Source organism: Chanodichthys erythropterus, chromosome 12 (assembly GCF_024489055.1).
Source record: "Chanodichthys erythropterus isolate Z2021 chromosome 12, ASM2448905v1, whole genome shotgun sequence".
NCBI classification, from domain to species: Eukaryota; Metazoa; Chordata; class Actinopteri; order Cypriniformes; family Xenocyprididae; genus Chanodichthys; species Chanodichthys erythropterus.
In genome coordinates, this window is record NC_090232.1 from 41559993 (window position 1) to 41580112 (window position 20120).

The 20120-nt window shown below is 35.7% G+C and overlaps 1 protein-coding gene across 2 annotated transcripts in view; it reads right to left on the reverse strand.

The window, feature by feature from the left end:
- Window positions 1–18760, reverse strand: part of jag1a (jagged canonical Notch ligand 1a) — a 32413-nt gene extending 13653 nt beyond the window's left edge. For both annotated transcript variants that reach the window (XM_067402767.1, XM_067402766.1), the window contains exons 1-11: window positions 18563–18760; window positions 17894–18202; window positions 11454–11511; window positions 8672–8929; window positions 7538–7598; window positions 6416–6546; window positions 6172–6291; window positions 3092–3205; window positions 2576–2689; window positions 2126–2239; window positions 841–887 (exon numbers count right to left, since the gene is read on the reverse strand). In XM_067402767.1, coding sequence (XP_067258868.1) covers window positions 841–887; window positions 2126–2239; window positions 2576–2689; window positions 3092–3205; window positions 6172–6291; window positions 6416–6546; window positions 7538–7598; window positions 8672–8929; window positions 11454–11511; window positions 17894–18202; window positions 18563–18634 — 1398 coding nt within the window. In that variant the 5' untranslated portion in view covers window positions 18635–18760. The remainder of the gene's footprint in view (window positions 1–840; window positions 888–2125; window positions 2240–2575; window positions 2690–3091; window positions 3206–6171; window positions 6292–6415; window positions 6547–7537; window positions 7599–8671; window positions 8930–11453; window positions 11512–17893; window positions 18203–18562) is intronic.
- Window positions 18761–20120: the final 1360 nt, after the last annotated feature.

Genomic DNA, 20120 nt, shown 5'->3' on the forward strand with positions numbered 1-20120 from the left:
ATAATAATAATTATTATTATTATTATTATTAATAGTAATGATGGTGGTGATGACAATAATTAGTAATATTATTTAATAATTTGTAGATTATCTCAATTTTTACTTAATAAATGTAATAACATACTTGCTATATAGTAAAATAATTATTGTATTCATATTAATAATAATAATTATTATTATTATTATCATAATAATATTATTATGTTCTTATTTAGTCTTGTTTTTAGAAAAGACATATTTTGATAGAATATATCTTGAAGTTTATTTTTCTTAGCCCACTGACAAATATTTTTATTTCTTTTAAGCATAAATCCAACAAAATTTTGTGAAAAACAAAATTTGCAAAAACAATATTGCCCACCCCTAGTAAGGATATTTTCCTTTCTTGCAGTCTAAGGGACTAATATCCTAAAGTCCATTACAACATGTTGCATTAGATCAAATCAAACATGGGATTGTCAGTACTGATTAGCTCTCTACTCGCTGTGTTTTTATAGCTAACTGGCTCAGACAATGTCCTAATGCATTCCAGCTGTATAAGTATCAGCCTGGACTACAGTGCTGAGAGCGAGTGAAGAAAGTATACAAAAAGAGCAAAAAAACAATGAACAGGAGACAAGGGCAGGAGACAAGAATGTTTATGGTAATCTGATCGTTTTACAAACTCACTCTGTCTTTTTGACCACTTTGTCTTTATGTACATTCTCCAAAGTATGACTCAGCTTCTACTATTTTTAAACAAGAATGGATGGAGGTGATAGAAACGGAGCGGTAGACATGGAGAAAAAGAGTCTGGGGGGCTTTATCTGCCAAACCCAATGGAAACATGTGAGGCCTTACCTTACACAGCCCTCCGTTAAGACACTGTCCATGGCAGTCGTTGACGTCTGCGGGGGGTAATCCATCAAAATATCAATTCACATTTCATAAATCATGCCAAGAAAGCAACATTAGGCTCCATATTAGCAAACCTTTTTGCATTTCCCACACACTTATTTTAGAGCATAAAATGTTGTTTAATAAAGGTAAAACAGAGAAGGCAGAGAGTACTAGACTCTTCTAGCAGCTGAAAGCTAATCGAATTAGCTATAATATTGAATAAACTAACAGACAAATGACAAAGCAGTTTGCCAAGTCTGATATTTTGGTATCTAGATATTGCTCAAGTTCTACAGGAGTCATTTCGCTCAGTTTATCATCAGCCAGATAAAATTTTTTAAGTTTGGTCACTTTGAAACAACAGCAACAACAACAAACTTCTCAACCACCTGCATGATTTGAGGTATTATCATTCATGTCTGTACTGCAAATGGTGGAGGAGTTTGGTCAAATACCATACTGGGATTTGTAGGAAAACCAGAATGATGACTCAAATGATTTGGTGAATCATGTTTTTGGAACTGATTCATTTCAATGAACTTGCTAAGGACTAATGTTGCCTTTTCCCACACTTAACCACTATTTATTGGAAAAATATGACAAAAATCAGATTGTTTTGAAAACAGCTGAACTTCTGTCATGTTTCTAAATTCACAAAAATATTTTAGAAATATTAGTGTTATTTAGCATAATTTATATACTATTATAATATTCAATATTTTTAATTAGCTATTATTTTTTATATTTCAGTTTTCATTTAAATTTTAGTTTTAGTAATTTTGTGCTTTTGTCATTTTTTTATTTATTTCTATTTAGCTTTAATTGATTTTAATCTTAGTTTTAGTCATTTTAGTACTTCAACTTAAAATTTTACCTTGGCAACTAACTGAAATAAATAAGTTTAAGTTAAAGCTTTTAAAGTTTAAATTTGTCATCTAACATTTAAATTTTATTTCAGTTTTATTTCAATTTAAAAAATATAATAGTTTTAATTTTAGTTAACAATAGCAACACTGAGTAATATCACAACTTTTAGTTAAAGGTGCCCTAGAACCAGTTTTTACAAGATGTAATATAAGTCTAAGGTTTCCCCTGAATGTGTCTGAAGTTTCAGCTCAAAATACCCCATAGATTTTTTTTAATTAATTTTTTTAACTGCCTATTTTTGGGCATTATTAAATATGCACCGATTTAGGCTGCGAAGTCAGTCTCTGACTGCTTTAATTCGAAATCATGAAATACTTACTGATGTCGCAATTCTGTCCTGTCCAACCAGGGAGGCACTCGCAAAAATATCCGCCAATCAGATTCCGGCAGGAATGGGCATTGATGCATGGGCTTTCCTCACACTCATTAGCATCTGGGCCAAAAATGACAAAAGAAATCAGCATGAGCGTAGTCTAAATTACAATCAGACAGATTCACATACAGCCAAACGTCCCTGAAGAATTTGCACGACTATGTGTGTGTGTGTGTGTGTGTGTGTGTGTGTGTGTGTGTTAATGAACTGTAAATGCACTCTAGTATGAAACAGCGGTGGGGTCTCATGGTGGTCTGTTACTTAAATTCTTCCAAAGCGGACTCGGTTACCACGGAAATTGGATTTTTGGACAAACACACCCTGACTCAAAGAAAGAGAGGGGAAGGCGCACTGCTAGAGAGGAGGCACAGAGAGGGGTAAAGAAGAGACACACACCAATGAGACACGTCTTTCCGGTCCACTGCGCCGGACAGATGCATTTAAAGGCGTCCACCAGGTCCACGCACACACCGCTGTGATTGCACGGGTTTGGACTGCAGTCATCTTCATCTGAGGAAGAGGAAAAACCCAAAGGAGATTTGCATCATGTTTTAAAAGACTTCTGAAGTTCTGAGTAATGTTTTATTTCAGGATAATATCTTTGTCTCAGATATTACCCTTTAGGAAAAATAAAAAGGAAACAAATGAGAAAACTGTCATAAAATCAGATTTTCTGACATAAATAAGAGAGGTACTTGTCCCATGCCATGTTACTAGAGTGTTGTGAGTGGTATAAATTTTACAGGCCCGAGTAAGAAGAGCCCACCTCCAAGTCTCTATGATATTCTGGTTTCTATACACGGCTCGGCGCTCTCTTTCAATGTCAACTCGATTTCTTTTCAAGTATGAAAATTGCTGACCTATGACTGAAGGCAAATCTGAGCAGTTTGAGCTGTTGTAGAGAAGGCTTACTGATATTGCAGGACGGTCCTGTCCAGCCTGGCGAACACTGGCACTCAAACCCCTGACTGGACTCCACACAACTTCCTCCGTTCAAACACGGCTCAGACAGACAGGCATTATCCGCTATAGAGAGCCAGAGAAAGAGATGTTATAATGTGCCCACACACAATCAAAGCAAAACTGAGACAGAACAGCATTTTCTGAAGGAATGCACAAAATACACAGACATTCTACCCCAAAATAAAACACATGGACCACACATTTGCCAAACAATGAGAAAATCTCCCTCTATTCCAGCAGTACTGTATGCCTCTGCCTGTTTCATGTCATTTTAAGGCTCCACGGTCTCTTTCTACTCATGTAATGGAATCATTTAAATTCAAATCAATATTTCATGTATATTTATTTATTTATGTTATTAGTTAGGAGCCACTTATTTTCATTTGGTATTGTTCTAGCAGCACTAAACTAAAACTAAAATGATTAAAAACTACTTTACTAAATTTAAAAATATGTTTAATACAAATGCACAGTTGTATCAATAAAATATCCAGTCATGAAACTCTAGATGGCACAGGATTAAAGGTCTTTTACATGCAATCTGCAAGGCTGCAGCAATCATATCATTATCACACGGCACAAGCTGATTGGCCTCTGCCGATCCTGCAGCCAATGAGATTGCTTGCTCAACATTTAAACAGTCTGGTTCAATTTTCGCCATAAACTGGTCCTGCAGCGCACTATCAGAGATCCTCTGAACCCCTCCACCTCCCCAGCTCCACCTGCCTAGATCTGCTACGGGATTCATGGATGTATCTGCAACAGCAGCATATCTTACGTGCTCACAGCAGCGTGTCTGTGTATCTATTAGCAGTAGCAAGTCTATACTTGATCTGCAGCAGCAACAATCAACAGTAGAAAGAAGAAGATCTAGTTTGCCAAGACCAAATACATTAACACTGCCATATTCAATAACATGCTAAAACTATTCAGAGAGTTATCATGATTGAACTAACATTTCACAAATATCTGCCACAAAATTTTTACTGAAAAGTTTAAGCTTTACTGAAAACTGTGCTTTCACCAGTTCTGAATCACGGGGAGTTTTGTAAAAGGAGCGGTAAGGGGGGACAGAGTTTATCATGGGGACAGAGTTTAGCAAAGGGTCAAATGAATGTTAAAATGAGAGAGAGAAGAATCAGTATCAGTTTTGTTGTCTCAAAATCATATTCTCTTAAGAGTTCACAGGCAGTCAGGCAGGGTCACATCTTGGTTTTCCCCCTTTCAATCTCCCAGTCACTCCCTCTCTTCGGTCTATCGCTCTTTATCAGATCAGTCAGTGGACGGGAAAGCCCCTTTGGCCTTTCTCACACCGAACAGAGACCACCAACAAAAACAGAGGAGTGTAGCAAGAGGCTAAGAGCATTTATTTCCAATAAGACACGACAAGAAAAAGGATAAACAAAAAACCGAAGCACACCAGAACAAACCGAAAACAGCAGAACAAGAAAATATCTCTATTATTGCGTCCTGGATGGCCTGGTGAAGTGTGTTTGACAGGAGACACATCATGCCAAACCAACCAGAGCTATTTTTCCAACACACATATGCGATGTGATGGATTTTTCTGCTCAAGTCAAATTAATGCACACTGCATTCTTTGGCTTGGCCAGGACACCGACTGCTTGATTGGTATTTCAAGAGTATGTGTGCATGTTTTTGGCAGGGCATCTTCTCTCTTTTAGTGACTGAACAAATCTCAGACAGATGACAGAATCCAGAATGAATCGAAAAAGAGGAATATGCAACACTGCCAAGCAGGATCCTAAGTTAAGTTGCCAAATGTGAGTAAAAACTGGCTTTGGCGAGTAAATAAAATTGAATTTCTCGCCAATTTGAACGGCAACATGATATATGCTTAATTAGACGACTCGCTGATAAGCAACGCGAGCGATTCAGAAAAACATAAAAATCATGCACTTGAGTAAAACCTCTGTCAAACCATTGTTGAACAACTTTCTTCTCTTTGGAAAATTCGAATCAATCAGTATTTTATCCAAGATGTTTTTTCTCCAGATCTTCCATGAATGTGGAATATTCCTTACATCAAATACATACGCTAGTGTTCAAAAGTTTATGGTTACATTTTTTATTTTTATTTTTTTCAAAAGTATTAATACTTTTTTTCAGCAAGGATGCATTAAATTGATCAAAAGTGACAGTACAGAAATTTATAATGTTGCAAAATATGTAGGGCTGCAACGATTAATCGTTTGCAAAATAAAAGTCTGTTTATGTAATATATATGTATGTGTTCTGTGTATAATAATTATGTATATATAATTACACACACATTCATGTATATATTTAAGAAAAATTTTATATTTATATATAAAATCGTTATGTTTATATGTAATTTAAAATATATATAAATATATATTTATAATACATGCATATATTTCTAAACTTTATACCTTTATGTGTGTGTATTTATGTATACATAATTACTATACACAGAACACACACATATATATTACGTAAACACAGACTTTTATTTTGCAAACGATTAATCGCGATTAATCGTTGCAGCCCTAAAAATATATAAAAAATGCTGTTCTTTTGAACTTTCAATTCAAAGACAGAATAATCAGAAATGTTTCTTGAGTATGAAATCATCATATTAGAATGGATCATGTGACACTGAAGACTGGAGTAACGATGCAAAAAAATTCAGCTTTTATCACAGGAATAAATTACATTTTAAAATATAATCAGACAGAAAACAGTTATTTTAAATTGCAATAATATTTCACAATATTACGGTTTTTACTGTGTTTTTAATCAAATAAATGCAGCCTTGGTGAGCAGAAGAGACTTCTTTCAAAGACATTTAAAAATCGTACCGATCCCAAACATTTAAACTGTAGAGTAAATATGGAGAAATCATGATGTATCTTCAGGCTTTTGTGTTTCATAATTATCTAAAGTTCAATCAGGTGCCACTTCCAGTCCTCCTCCCTCTCTTTTTATACTGGATGTTTGCAGTGGACATCACTCATGTGTGGTGTGTCTGTCTGTGTGTGACCCACCTCTCTCACAGTTCTGTCCAGAGTATCCATCAGGACAGGCACAGTGGTATTTGTCTGGTCCGGTGTTACTGCAGGTGCCGCCATTGAGACAGGGCTGCCGTGTGCCACAGGTGTTCAAGTCTAAATCAGATAAAACAACAAATAAGCCAAGCTGAATAGCATGGCATGGAATGTAAAGGTATTGCATGGTATGGAATTGAACAAAATGGAACTGAACGGAACAGAACAGAACGGAATAGAATACCTTTGTCACAGAGCTGCCCTCCCCAGTTTGTGTCACACAGGCATTGCCAGGGTTCGCCGCATGTGCCGTGAACACAACCAGGATGAGGAATACACTGGTCACAATACTCGCCCTGCCAGCCGTACAGACACCTGTGAAGGGCAGAACATCACCTCTGAATATAAGACACACACTTTTTGTAACAAGGAAGTCACTGACGTATAACGTGGCTCTGTTGCAATTCCTTGTGAGCTGCCGACCTAGACAGGATTTCAGAAATTATGTTTGATTGATAATCTTTGATTTTCAATCTTTCTCCTGTTGATTATGTGGCTCAGGCTCAGTGGTGATCCACAGGGATCTCTTTATTAAAAATGTCAATTAATCGCAATCTTTTCACAGCCCTTGTTTTTATCTAAAAAGATAATTGATGCAAAGAAATCGTAAAATATGATCATATTGATGGAGCAATTGATGTAGGTAAGTGAAAATATACGCGCAGAATTGAGAAAATAGTATTTATGGAGATAAATTTATCACAGGGCAAACGTGTAAATGTTCACAAGGCATTTTATGCAGACAACTCTAATTTTAGTTGTATATTTACAGGCATTATTGTCATTGTATATGCGTATGCACCATGAGATCATTAATTTAACCCATGCATGCATGCATTTAAATGCCATTGGCTCTTGTGATTGTACTATATATCTTCTTAGTTGTATTTTAAGTTAACTATAAGAGATAATTTTCGGCTTTCTCTGGCACTCTGCACCAGCATAAAGCGAAACCTGAAGTGTTTATGCGTACACTCGCTCGTTGAAAATCCAACATGGCGGCCACGTGCAACTAGTCCATTGGAATTAATTTTTTCTCCCATCTCATATTTTCCCCATGATTATGTCCCTTTAGGGGTTCCGTATAATGCGTTATTCATCATCTGTGCCTTTCCGAATGAGGCATTCGGCTTCGGGCACATCCCTACTAATGAGTAGGCCTTGTTTGGGTGTACTTATGAGGCTCTAAGCTTTTATTTAGCATGCTGCCCTTGGACAGTATATTTGGACAGAAGAGTCAGCTCACCTGGTTTTGGAACAAAGTCATTAAAAGATTAAAAATGTACAAATAAATGCTATATGTTACCTGCAGTCTCCAGGCACTTTACAGGAGCCATGCTCAATGCTACAGCCCTGCTTACAGATCGCTAAGAAAACAAGAGAGAAAGAGGAATATGGTTACTGCTATCAGCTCCATCTGTGTGATCTCAGCAGTTCTCTCTCATCACGCCATTCAGCCGCTCGGAACATCATCACACACTCTGCCAACATGATGTCATTTCTCCTGCCCTCCACTCATGTTTCTTCATGCGGGAATGAATGAGGGAATAAACACTATTACAGAGATAAAATCCAGCCTAATACTGTTGCAAACCCACACCGTATCAAACACGAACACACACTGGCTGTCAGACGGGATGCTGTGTGTGTGTGTGTGTGTAAAAGAGAGAGAGCCAAAGCTTTGTTGTGATAGTGACAATCTCATATAACAACATCCCTATGAGGTCAATGATACAGAGCCATTATAAGTCCAGTCTGACCAAGCCTGAATCCAATTCCCACACTTTTTAAACCATGAATTTCCCTAACTTTTCCAGTGTTTTGTGATTTTTCTTAAAAAATAAAATGTGCAACGATTAGAAAGTTTATAAAACTATTACAATGCATGTTAAAAAATTTATAAAAATTATATTCAGTACATAAATGTTCATTACTTTTTAAATTTTTTTTTATTAATTTGTATTTAAGTATTTCCGGTTTGGAAATTTTAGTTAAAGTAATTTACAAAATGTTTTTATTTCAAATAAATGCTAAACTTTCTATTCATCAAAAAATCCTAAAAAATGTATCACAGTTTCCTTAAAAATATGAAGCAGCAAAAACTGATTTCAGTATTGATAATAATCAGAAATGTTTCTTGAGCATCAAATCATCATATTAGAATGATTTCTGAAGGATCATGTGACACTGAAGACTGGAGTAATGATGCTGATTTGATCACAGGAATAAATTACATTTTACAATATTTTCAAATGGAAAACATTAAATATTTCAAAATATTACTGTATTTTTGGACTTGGTGAGCATGAGAGACTTTTTTCAAAAACATTTAAATTCTTTCTGTCCCCAACGGCTGTATACCTCTAGCGTAATCCTTAAATCCATGCACAACAGCAATGAAAGTGTGTCCAACGGCCACCATCAAGGCCACGCCCCTTACCAGTGTTGCATTCTGGGCCAGCCCATCCCTCCAAGCAGGTCTTGTTGCCATTGTGATCGCAGGTATAGTGGCCGAAAAAGTCATCTCTGGGCCGACAGAACTTGTTGCAGCCGAAGCCAAAGTAATGCTCATCGCAGGTCACCCGAATCTGGTACTGGAACTGAGCCACGGGGCCGTTGTGCTTCAGGAGCTGCCATTGACGGTTTGGGTTGATCATTCCCGACTGGACCGCTTTCTCTATTACTTGTCCATTAATGCCTAGAGGAGAGAGAAACAGGGAGAACTGGACACTTTAGGGTGCAGCTGTAGTTTAATTACGCTTGTGTTCGGCGTGACTATGAAAGTATGCCACTAGCTTACACAACTCTCTGACACACACAGTCTGTTTGCAACAAGCAGATTTGTGTACTGGCTTTAAGGTGACAGGTTTCTAATAGGATATGACCCCATGAAACACAAAAGGAGATTTTAGGCTGAATGTCTATTATATACAACAAAAGTACATGATTTATAGACCCCAAAATGACAAAAAGCATAATTAAAGAATCATAAATGTTCCCTTATATGATTTGTACTCTCTATTCCAAGTCTTATGAAGAGGAAATATACCTAAATTTAATCCTTTTATCCTCTTTTTTCATGCTTGTATGTTCAAAAAACACATTATTATTCACATATCGTGACATTGTTGCAGCACCTCTTTTTCCAGTCTGTCAGTAACGCTCTGTTTAGTTCCTGTCGCTATGAAGCTCCTCCTTCTGAAAAGCATAATGTGCTCTGATTGGTTGGCTGGATCAGTGTGTTGTGATTGGTCAACCACTTTGAGCGTGTTTGGGAAATGTCACGCCCCTTAAAATAACCGCGAGTTTCAACATACTAACTCAACTCAACCAGGCATAATTTAAAGTTGCAGTTTGAACAACAAGAGGATGAGTAAATGATGACAGATATTTAATTTTTGGGGTGAACTGTCCCTTTAAGAGCAGTGTACTGTGTTCTTTGTTTACTATTGTTCTTATGTGCAGAAAAATACCGTAGTAATTTTTTCAGGGCAGGCCAGTATCCAGCACAGCAGTGAGGTATTTGGCCGAAGGGCTATAAATTGTGAGAGGAGCGTGTGAAGTGTGTGTGGCTCGTGGTTTAGGAGAACTAACTGTCCTGACCCAAACCTGTCCTTTAGAAATAGAGGAGGAAAGGCATCAGTGTCAGGCTGTCAAACCTGAGATCTCACTGTTACCTCTCCTCGCTGTTTACCTGAGAGCGAGACGGACCTTCACACTCGCGCATGACGCTGGAAACATCGCACCATAGTGCAAGAGGGAAAACTGTCATGGTAAATATTTACATATATAAAATGATTTAAAAAGGAATATTACAGCAAATATTATGCCCAGTTTATTAATCATGCACAGTTTACTATATACTGCAGAATTAGTATAAGTATATACACTGTAAAAAATGCCCGTGATTTTAACAGTAAAAGACTGTAAAAATGCTGCGGTGAAAAACTGTTAATTGGTTTACAAAAAGTTTCCATACTATATACGGTGAATAACTGTAATAGATCTAACGGTACATTTAATGTAATTTTACGGTAAAATACCGTTAAATTCACAGTTTTTGGAAGTGAAAAATAACAATTTTTCATTGTAAAATTTACAGTGAAAAAACGTAAATTGACATTCCCACAATTCCCTGCGTGACACTTCACATTTGATATATTTTCGTTGAAATAACTGTTTTTTGTTAGTTTTTCTCATTTTTTTCGAATCAGTTGTGTACTTTAGGGTTTTATGTTACATCTAATGTTGTTAAATTAGTGTTTATTGCATTTTTAAAATTTCATGCATGTTACCATGATGGTGTTTAGTGTGTGTGTGAATGACACTGTGTGCTCCTTCTATTTGTTAGTGTTGTTCTTCTCAGCTTGTGGAAAAACTGCTTGTGATGAACTTTGATTCATCATGTGATTCTCATCACCACTGTGTTTGGTGACTGTCAGTGTATTATAAAGGTACAAAACAGATATTAGTACTTCATTAGGTTGGTAAATTAACATTATATCAGTTAATGAAATACGTTATTTTACCGTAAATTTAACAGATGTTTTATTTTACGTTGCTACTGTATTTTTTACGGTAAAGTTCTGGCAACCACAGCTGCCGGTTTTTTACAGTAAATTTTACTGGGATTTTTTTCTACAGTGTAGTACAGAGTACTACACCTTGAAAACTTAGTTAAACAGCAGCTAAAATAGTCATTTGATTGTTTATGCTTACTGCTGTTTCATTTACTGTGTGTGTGTGTGTGTGTTAATGAACGACGCACTACAGAAGCTGGACCCATGCTAAAGGCTACTTGACATGTTGGTGTTAAATACAAGTCAATATTTGCACTCGTGTTCATATTTGGCACAGGCATCGTTCACTAAGATCTGAATGAAATAAATAACGAACACACATATCTTCGTTTCTACACAAACTATTGCAAGTAATGAACCAAATTTCCTACTTTCTCACTGCTGTGTGTGTGTGAGTAGTCTCATGCTTATAAAAATGTGTTTAAAAGACTCTGATGAATGCAAGCAGGTGCAGGCAGCGGTTTAGTAACAGGATGTGTTTGCCAGCCATCCACAACACACACACACACAGAAATGCACACAAATACACACAAATAGCATGCTGCTTTTACACACTTTCTGACTGTACTCTCTTCAAACATACAGAACAAAGTGTGTACGTATGCATGTGTGTGTGTGTGTGAGAGAGAGAGAGATACTTACTGCCAGTGCTCGAGTCATTATTGAAATCCAAAGCCTCCACAATCAACGTATATGACCTCTGAAAGAAAGAAAAAAAGACATATGAAAACATCAATACACACCACACTCCCAAGAATCGCCTTAATTCACAATGATCCAGTGGATTACAATAAAGACAACCTGCTGGTCTTCAGTGTCAGTAAATCTCACATTTGATGATATTACAATTAATTATGCTGATTTTGTCTAGTTGACTAACATGGGTGAGGTTTAGACAAAACTGACAGAAACACTTGTGAATTTAAGTATGAGTTGAAAATGATTAGATGATGAAGCTAAATGATTAAATATATGCAGTATAGGCAAAACCAATCACAACTCAATATGCAAATAATACGATGACACCATCACTGTCCGTTAGATTTCAGAATATTCTATCAATTTAAGTCTATGGGAGATTTTAAACATGAATCTAGAACTTAAAAGTTTAACACTTTTAAAAAGTAAAAAAAAAAAAAAATATAACATTTAAAAATATAAAACCCAAAACAGTTACACTAACTTTCAAAAGTTTGAGGTTGGTAAGATCTTTTATTGTTTTTGAAAGAAGTCTCTTCTGCTCATTTATTTGATCGAAAATACAGTAAAGCTGTGAAATATTTTGACAATTAAAATAACTGGTTTAATTAAAAAATTTCCAGCAACATATTTTGAATTTTCAGCATCATTACTCCAGTCTTCAGTGTCACATGATCTTTCGGAAATCATTCTAATATGATGATTTGATGCTCAAGAAACATGATTATTATCAATGTTGAAAACAATTGTGCTATTTAATATTTTTGTGGACACTGATACTTTTTTTCAGCATTCTTTGATGAAAAATGTTCAAAATAACAGTATTTGCTGTTAACATCTTTTGAATTTAATGTGTCCTTGCTCAATAAAAGTATAAATTTCTTTAAAAAATAAACTTACTGACCCCAAACTTTTGAACGAGAGATTACATTAAAAAAACTAAAACTATCTTGAACTAAGTTCAAATATGTTCAAGCTGTTCACATACACAGGGTTAAGGGTTTATAACAAACCTTTCCAGAATGTTTTAGGAACATTAATACAGCATTGCCGCACAAACACTGTAATGATTGATCACTCTTTGCTTTATCAGCAGACATCACTTTCACTATCTCGACCGAAGATAAGTAACAGGACAGACAGGAGAGAGAAAGAATGCGTGAGAAAATCCTCAACAAGATGTTAGATGATGTTTGAGGAAAAAACAGGAAAGACTCTCAGAATATGAGTCTGATTCTGAGAAGAGAGAGCAGAAACATTCACTCTGTCAGTGAGATGACCTCACGTCACGCACACTAACAATGCCGACTCTTCCTGCCTCTGCAGTCTGAGGGATCTACGGGCCTTTATGAGCTTTAATCCATCCATCCACGCACACACCACACAAATGAAGGTAAATTCAGACGAGTGTGTGTGTAGCTTGGGCTGGAGCTGCACGCAGGCCATTCAAAGTTCAAACTCACACAAAAAGACACAGAAGAGCAACAGGATTCATCTGCAAATGACACCTCAGTGATTTGAACTGGAGACCGTTTTTCAGAAAGACATGAAGAACCTCTCGGACAGCACTCACTTCACACACTGACAGATGCTTGTTTGAACATATTCAATATTTATATCTCACTGTATATGTATTTACCCTGTAACGGCTTATTTGAGAATCTAGAGGGATATTAAGATATCTTGAATATACTTTTAGAGTTACAGGCATGCAAACTTTGGAAAAAGAATTTTTTGGCACTCAGAGAAGCATGGTCTATGCAATTGTGTTGATAGAAAAAAACAAGATACATTTCTAGTCTCAACATTATTTGTTCTTCAGATATTCCTCTTTAAAAGAGAAAAGTATCAGTTGCATGCAAAGTGACCCACATTTGGTTTTCGACCACTGAAAATGTGTAAAATTTACCAATTTACTCATGGAGCCACATTGAGATCCCCATATCTCTGGGATCGAACCACTGAGGGTCTTTAAAATGAAGATACTAAAAGGAAAGTTTGTTAAGAGCCAGAATCTAAAAGGATATTAAGATATGTTTAATACTTCTTGAGTTACAGGCATGCAAACTTGAGGCAAAAAACACAAGAAGTGCTTTTTTGCCATTTTTGAACTGTCACCATTGGTATATAATGCAACAAAGATTGCTAAAGTCAACAGATTTTACTAATAGACCTACCAATCTCTGTGTAAAAATAAAATAATGATGCTGCCATCTTTCTAAAGTCATTTTTACACCCCTCAAATTTAGCTCCGGATCTCAGGTGAAAATTGTCATTTTGAGCCCCCTCTACAAAATATTACATCCATGACATTGAATATTTTGACTTTCATCACTATTTATGTTTGTCATTGTACAGAAAAAAATATCAACAAAATAAAAAAAATTGAGTTGGAAACGTTTCCGAAGTTTGGTTGATTTGACACGGAATGACCCACCTTGAACTTTTAAAAAGAGTTTTACTAACTAAAGACCTTCAGGAGTCGCCATATTTAATTTCACATGAATAAACAGGATGTTATTATGACTGAGAGATCAATAAATGGATCTGAAAACCTATAAAATGTAATAAAATACCTTTTTTCATTTCCAAAGGACCAAAGAGCAACTCAGCAACCCTATACAGTGAAAATGGTTCTTCAAGAAGTTATTAACGGAACAATTAAAGAGGACATGGGTGAAGTATGAAATATTTAAGGACAACCACTCTAGAAACTCCCTAGTCTTCAGCGTCTCCAAGTTCACTAACAGCAGGACGCTGGTTACCAAGACATCCTCCTAAACATCCATACACACAGCCTGCATTTTCATCTGACTACTGCTGATGATGCAAAAACGAACAACAGATAGATCAGAACACACACACTCATGCAAAGACCCCCTGTGTTTCTTTGTTAACCTGCTTTGTTGAACCGCCGTCCCACAATCCAGCATCCATTTCAATTGCTAGGTAGACTTGTGATGGAAAAGAAAGCATGCAAGATGACAATGTCTAATTAATGGCCATTCAGAGCGGCTGTGAGGCAGGTCTAGACTGCTCTGATCGACGTGGGCAGGGGGTGAGATGTTTGAGCGCCGCTGCCACGGAAACTGGCCCTAATTGGACTATCAGACTGACTCGCTTTGACCTCGTATTGACGGCTCGGTCTTATGAGTTGTGAAAGTAAACATGGGCTTCAGCAAAAACAATTCCACCATTCAGATTCAGAATGGAGAAAAATGGACGCCAGAATCAGATCAGCCTTGGGCGACGTTCTAAAAAAAGTAGCGGTCCTCTGATAAGAGATTTTCAGGGGCTGCATGGCAGTGTCTTTGACCGACATAGAGATTTTTGATGGCCGATGCTGATATAGCAGGTGGCCGATATAAAGATGCACTCTAAAAAATGCTGGGTTAAAAACTTGACTAACCTGCTGGGTAGTTTTATTTAACTCAACTATTGATTAAAAATGACTATATGGCTGGCTTAAAATGAACCCAATATTGGTTGGAAATTAAGAATCAGACACATAATTACTAGAGACAACAATAATGATCAAATTTGAATATTCATTAATAAGCAATTTAATAAATTATTTTTATTTAATAATTATTTATTAAACTTATAAATAAATGTTCATGTATTAAACATATTAATAAATGTTAATTTCCAACCTATTTTAGGTTCATTTTGAGCAAGCAATATCAATGCTTCCCACACATAGACTTTACTTGGGCGGGCCGCCCACGTATAATAACGGCCGCCCAAGTATATTTGGAGACACATTCTTGCTTTTATTATTTGTATCCTCTTATACTTTTATATCCGCGCGAGATAATGAAACCATCCGCGATCGATAAACTAGTCGTTTCATACCTGCTCGTTACGTGTGCGTCAGAACTGTTTACTCCTGCTGACATTCCCACAGGCGCTGCATTTTGGAAAGTCACAAGGGGGCGCTGTTGTGTGTTCTACAGGCTTGCGCAACAGTGCTTCAGACTGCTTCAAAGTGATTCTCAATCAATGAAAAGTGCAGATTTATGCCAAGCGATTGCTAATGAACTCAAGTTGATGAATTATTACAAAGTCTACTTCATGGCCTTTATATAAAATGTTTTAGACGATTGTAAGAATTTGAAGGATCAGCCTGCAATAGTACAGACATTTCAAAATAAGAGTACCTGTGTATTTCGTGCTTGTTTATAATTAAAAGTCACACGCTAAGTTTTTTCTTTTTCTTTTGGGCATTATTGGTATTTTGGTTACACAATAAATTATATTTAATTTGATTTCCATTTAATTCATAGTAAATTATTGTAGTCTCTCCCACAGGAAGAAAAGATTAAGAACATTATTTGACACATATATTATTCATTATATAAATTTTACTAGTAAAATCTGTGTCCCATTCACTGAGAGAGACACTATACGACAGCAAGGAGAATATAGGAAAAGGTGAACCATTTAAATGCTGTAATTTTGCATAATTTACAATGCATAATAATGCATAATATTAGTATGTAATTAAGTGTAATATGCCATGTAATTAAAATTAATTTCAATAAATAAAAATACTGTTAAAAATCACATTTGTCACATGTAGTAGACTATTTTTGTGCCGTGGGTAACGTTAATAGGCGGCTACCACCGCAAGTATATTTCAAACCTGTGGGAAGCTCTGTATAAAGTATTTTTTAAACAATATTTGAGTTAAATAAAACTACCCAGCCGGTTTGGTCAAACATCTAACCCAACCGCTGGGTTTGTCTATATTTAACCCAACTTGGGTTATTTTTAAGAGTGGGTGGCATAGGCCTATATGATATCACGCTATTTAATATTTAATTTTAACAATTTCTGCAATTAAATATATTTATTTTACATATTTTTTACTAAAATAATTCAATAAATAATTTGAAAATGAATCAATTTGAAAAAAAGTAACTTGGGAAAAAAATAAAACTGTAAAAATAAATAGATTTACTCTTTAGATAGGAACTTCTGAATCTAAAATATTTAGAAATAAATAAATTGAAAAGGAATCATTTAAACTTGATAAAAATAAATGTGTAAAATATAGACATTTATACTTTAGATAGTTAGTTGATTATGTAATTCTATTTTTCAGTAATGTCTAGACTACAGAGGAAGGTGGTCTCTGGTCACTGGTCAAATGTGACATGCACAAAATCTTTACTCACCCCAAAAAATGTATATTATTCATTGACAAGGTTGTCAAAAGATTTTGGCACTGCAAAGCACTGAGGAACTAACACTTCTGCCAATCAAGCATGGCCAATGCCGATAATCACAAAATGACCAAATAATGTACAGTATATTGGTCAATCACAAGCAAAAAGCATTACATAGACTAATAAATCAGCTTGGGTGGTTAACTGGCCAATATCTGACTATTCTGAAATGATCAGCATGAGCCAATAACCATGTTCTTGTGTGAATTTCAAGTAAATATTTTGTAAAATAGGTGTTGATTTAATCATTGCTATGACTGAATTCTCATTTTTTATTTCTGTATATAGCATTTAGTCCACTCTGCCCTAGTTATCCATATCAGAATTGGCCATATATAAAGCTTATATGTGAATGCATGCTTTGAAGGTTTGACTCCTGGATGTGTCTCAAAATCTATAGTGAACCAACCTAGACCGCATTATAGGCACGTTTTGGGCAAGGAGGGCACCTATGATACCCAAAAATGCAGTCTAGGTAGGCAGCTCACTAGGTTTCACTGAGAAAGACAGAGATAAGCAAGATAACCCTCCTTAAATGATCAATGGTGGCCCTGACTGGATATCTAAAGCAGTTTCCTGTGGCCATTGTGTGTAAAACAGCCTCTGAATGTCCATCAGTAGGTGCTGGAGATAAACTCAGGTGTTTTATAACGCATTGTCCTGCAGTTTTGAGAGGATACTGGAGGAGCCAGGGTGGGGTAACACGACCCCTATCCAACCTGAGCGTCATCATACAGGAATGCCATGGCACAGAGCACGTGAACGGAGCCAGAACCGGCGTTCACAAAACAACATCTTGTAATCAGAATCCTGGGAAATGTTTACAAACAGGATGCCTCATGGAAATGGTATAGCGTAGAGGAGACCGGGGCAAGTTGTCACAGGGGGTTTAATGACACTCTATGGGTGCATGTTGTCACAAAAACTGAACTTTTTTCATGGTCAATTACAGTGTGGATGTTCAATGGCAACAAATAGTCAATACACAAACTGACTTCCACACATAATCCCACCGTGAGAAATATTTAATGCAGTAGCCTAAAGAGTGTGACAACTAGCCCCGGTCTCCCGTAATCCTACGTTTAGCCGACTTGTTTAATCAGATTATGATTTCCCAACGTCTTTGATAACAAAACAGCCTTTTCAACTCACCGGCCACGCGAAACTGAAGGGTAGCACAATCCGGGATTTATCGTTCGTGTCGTCGAAAGGCTTGACAGAAAAAGTATTCCCACCGATAACTGGAGTAGATCCGCTTCCGTAACTGCACGGGCCTCCCGAAGACACCCGCGACTGATACTCCTTCAAACACACGCGAAAAAACGTATCGCACTCATCCGCCGTGCATGTGCGGTCCGCCGCGGCGCGCGCGCCGTCACAGCACGCGCCGCTCTGCAGCTCCCCGTTCACGTTCTGCATGGACAAAACCTGCATCTCAAAATGCCCCGATGCCTCACATACCTGGAACAAAAAACACGGAAAACGGTTAATATTAGTGTCAAATCTTTGACATTATACCTATCTATCTATCTATCTATCTATCTATCTATCTATCTATCTATCTATCTATCTATCTATCTATCTATCTATCTATCTAACTCAAGTGCCAAAATCTTGTCCAAGCATGTTGTTTTCCGCTGTTGTGTGCATAAAGAATCAAGATTTGCCCAAAAAAAGTTTGTTAAAAAACTTGTGAGATCCAGGAAAAAAACTGCGAATTTAAATGAGAACTACAGGACATCTTGTTTTCAAATCTACAGCAGTGTAAATGTTCTGAAAGCATCAGGACATGTCACATATGAAAAGCCAAACCGCACGTACCCGCATCCACAGGCACCGCAAAAGCACATGAACGGACAGCACCGCAAAACTTGGACTCCGTCTGAGAATCATGCCTCCTCTGTCTGTCTGTTCGCTGTGAAACTAGAAGTTCAGCCGACACACGGCTCTCATATAGTGCCTCATGCACGAGGACAGAGCCGCTCAGATCCAATAGAGGACAGATTCCCTGATGCCCCTTTAGAGGCTCTATTATCCTCCACTCTATTCTTGTATTGTCCTTCTGTTTTTACAACAATGCCCACGGGCTGGAGAGGAAAAGCTGCGAATGCGGCTGAGAGAACGCTCCATCTATACAGCGCGTTCACGGAGGAGGGGCGTGGCCGATACTTGCTTCCATATTCATGAGTGGGCTGGGCTATGGATGGAAATAACATCCACCCTGTGTTCTAAACTAAGCGATTTTTGTCGCCCAAATATAATAAATATATAAATAAGTTAAATATTAAATCGAAAACAAATGGTATGAGGAAAAGATAAAAAAAATAATAAAATAAAATGTGTACTTTGGTACTTTGGAAGGAAAAGTAAAAATAAATTATATATATATATATATATATATATATATATATATATATATATATATATATATATATATATATATATATATATACATATGTGTGTGTGCGTGTGTGTGCGTGTGTGTAAATATAAATATAATAATATAATAAATATAAATATATTATATAATATATTATATAATAAATATAAATTATAAATAAAATGTATAATAAATAAATTAAAATAATTAGGTGAATACCATTTAATTTGTATTTGCTATGTCACATGTAATTTTTGCAACATATCATTTTTTGTTCCACTACAAAGACGTGTTCTAAAGCAATTTTTGTCACCCAAATATAATAAAATAAATAAATAAGTTAAATGTTAAATCGAAAACAAATGGTATGAGGATTCAAAAATAAAATAAAATGTGTACTTTGGAAAATAAATAAATATAAATATACATATATATATATATATATATATATATATATATATATATATATATATATATATATATATATATATATATATATATATATATAAAATGTATAATAAATAAATTAAAATTAATTTGTATTTGCTAGGTCACGTAATTTTTGCGACATATGCTTTTTTTTGTTCCACTACAAAGACGTGTTCTAGAGCAATTTTTGTCACCCAAATATAATAAAATATATAAATAAGTTAAATGTTAAATCGAAAACAAATGGTAAAAGTATTCAAACATAAAATGTGTACTTTGAGGGAAAAAAATAATTATAATATAATAATAATAATAATATATATATATATATATATATATATATATATATATATATATATATATATATATATATATATATATATATATATATATATATATATATATATAAATTAATATATTGGGGTGAATACCATTTAATTTGTATTTGCTATATCACATATAATTTTTGCAACATATAATTCTTTTTCCACTAGAAAGACATATTTTTGTTTCATTGTCTCAAAAATGAACACCAAGTCACACAGGACAATCCATTCAACTGACTGTACA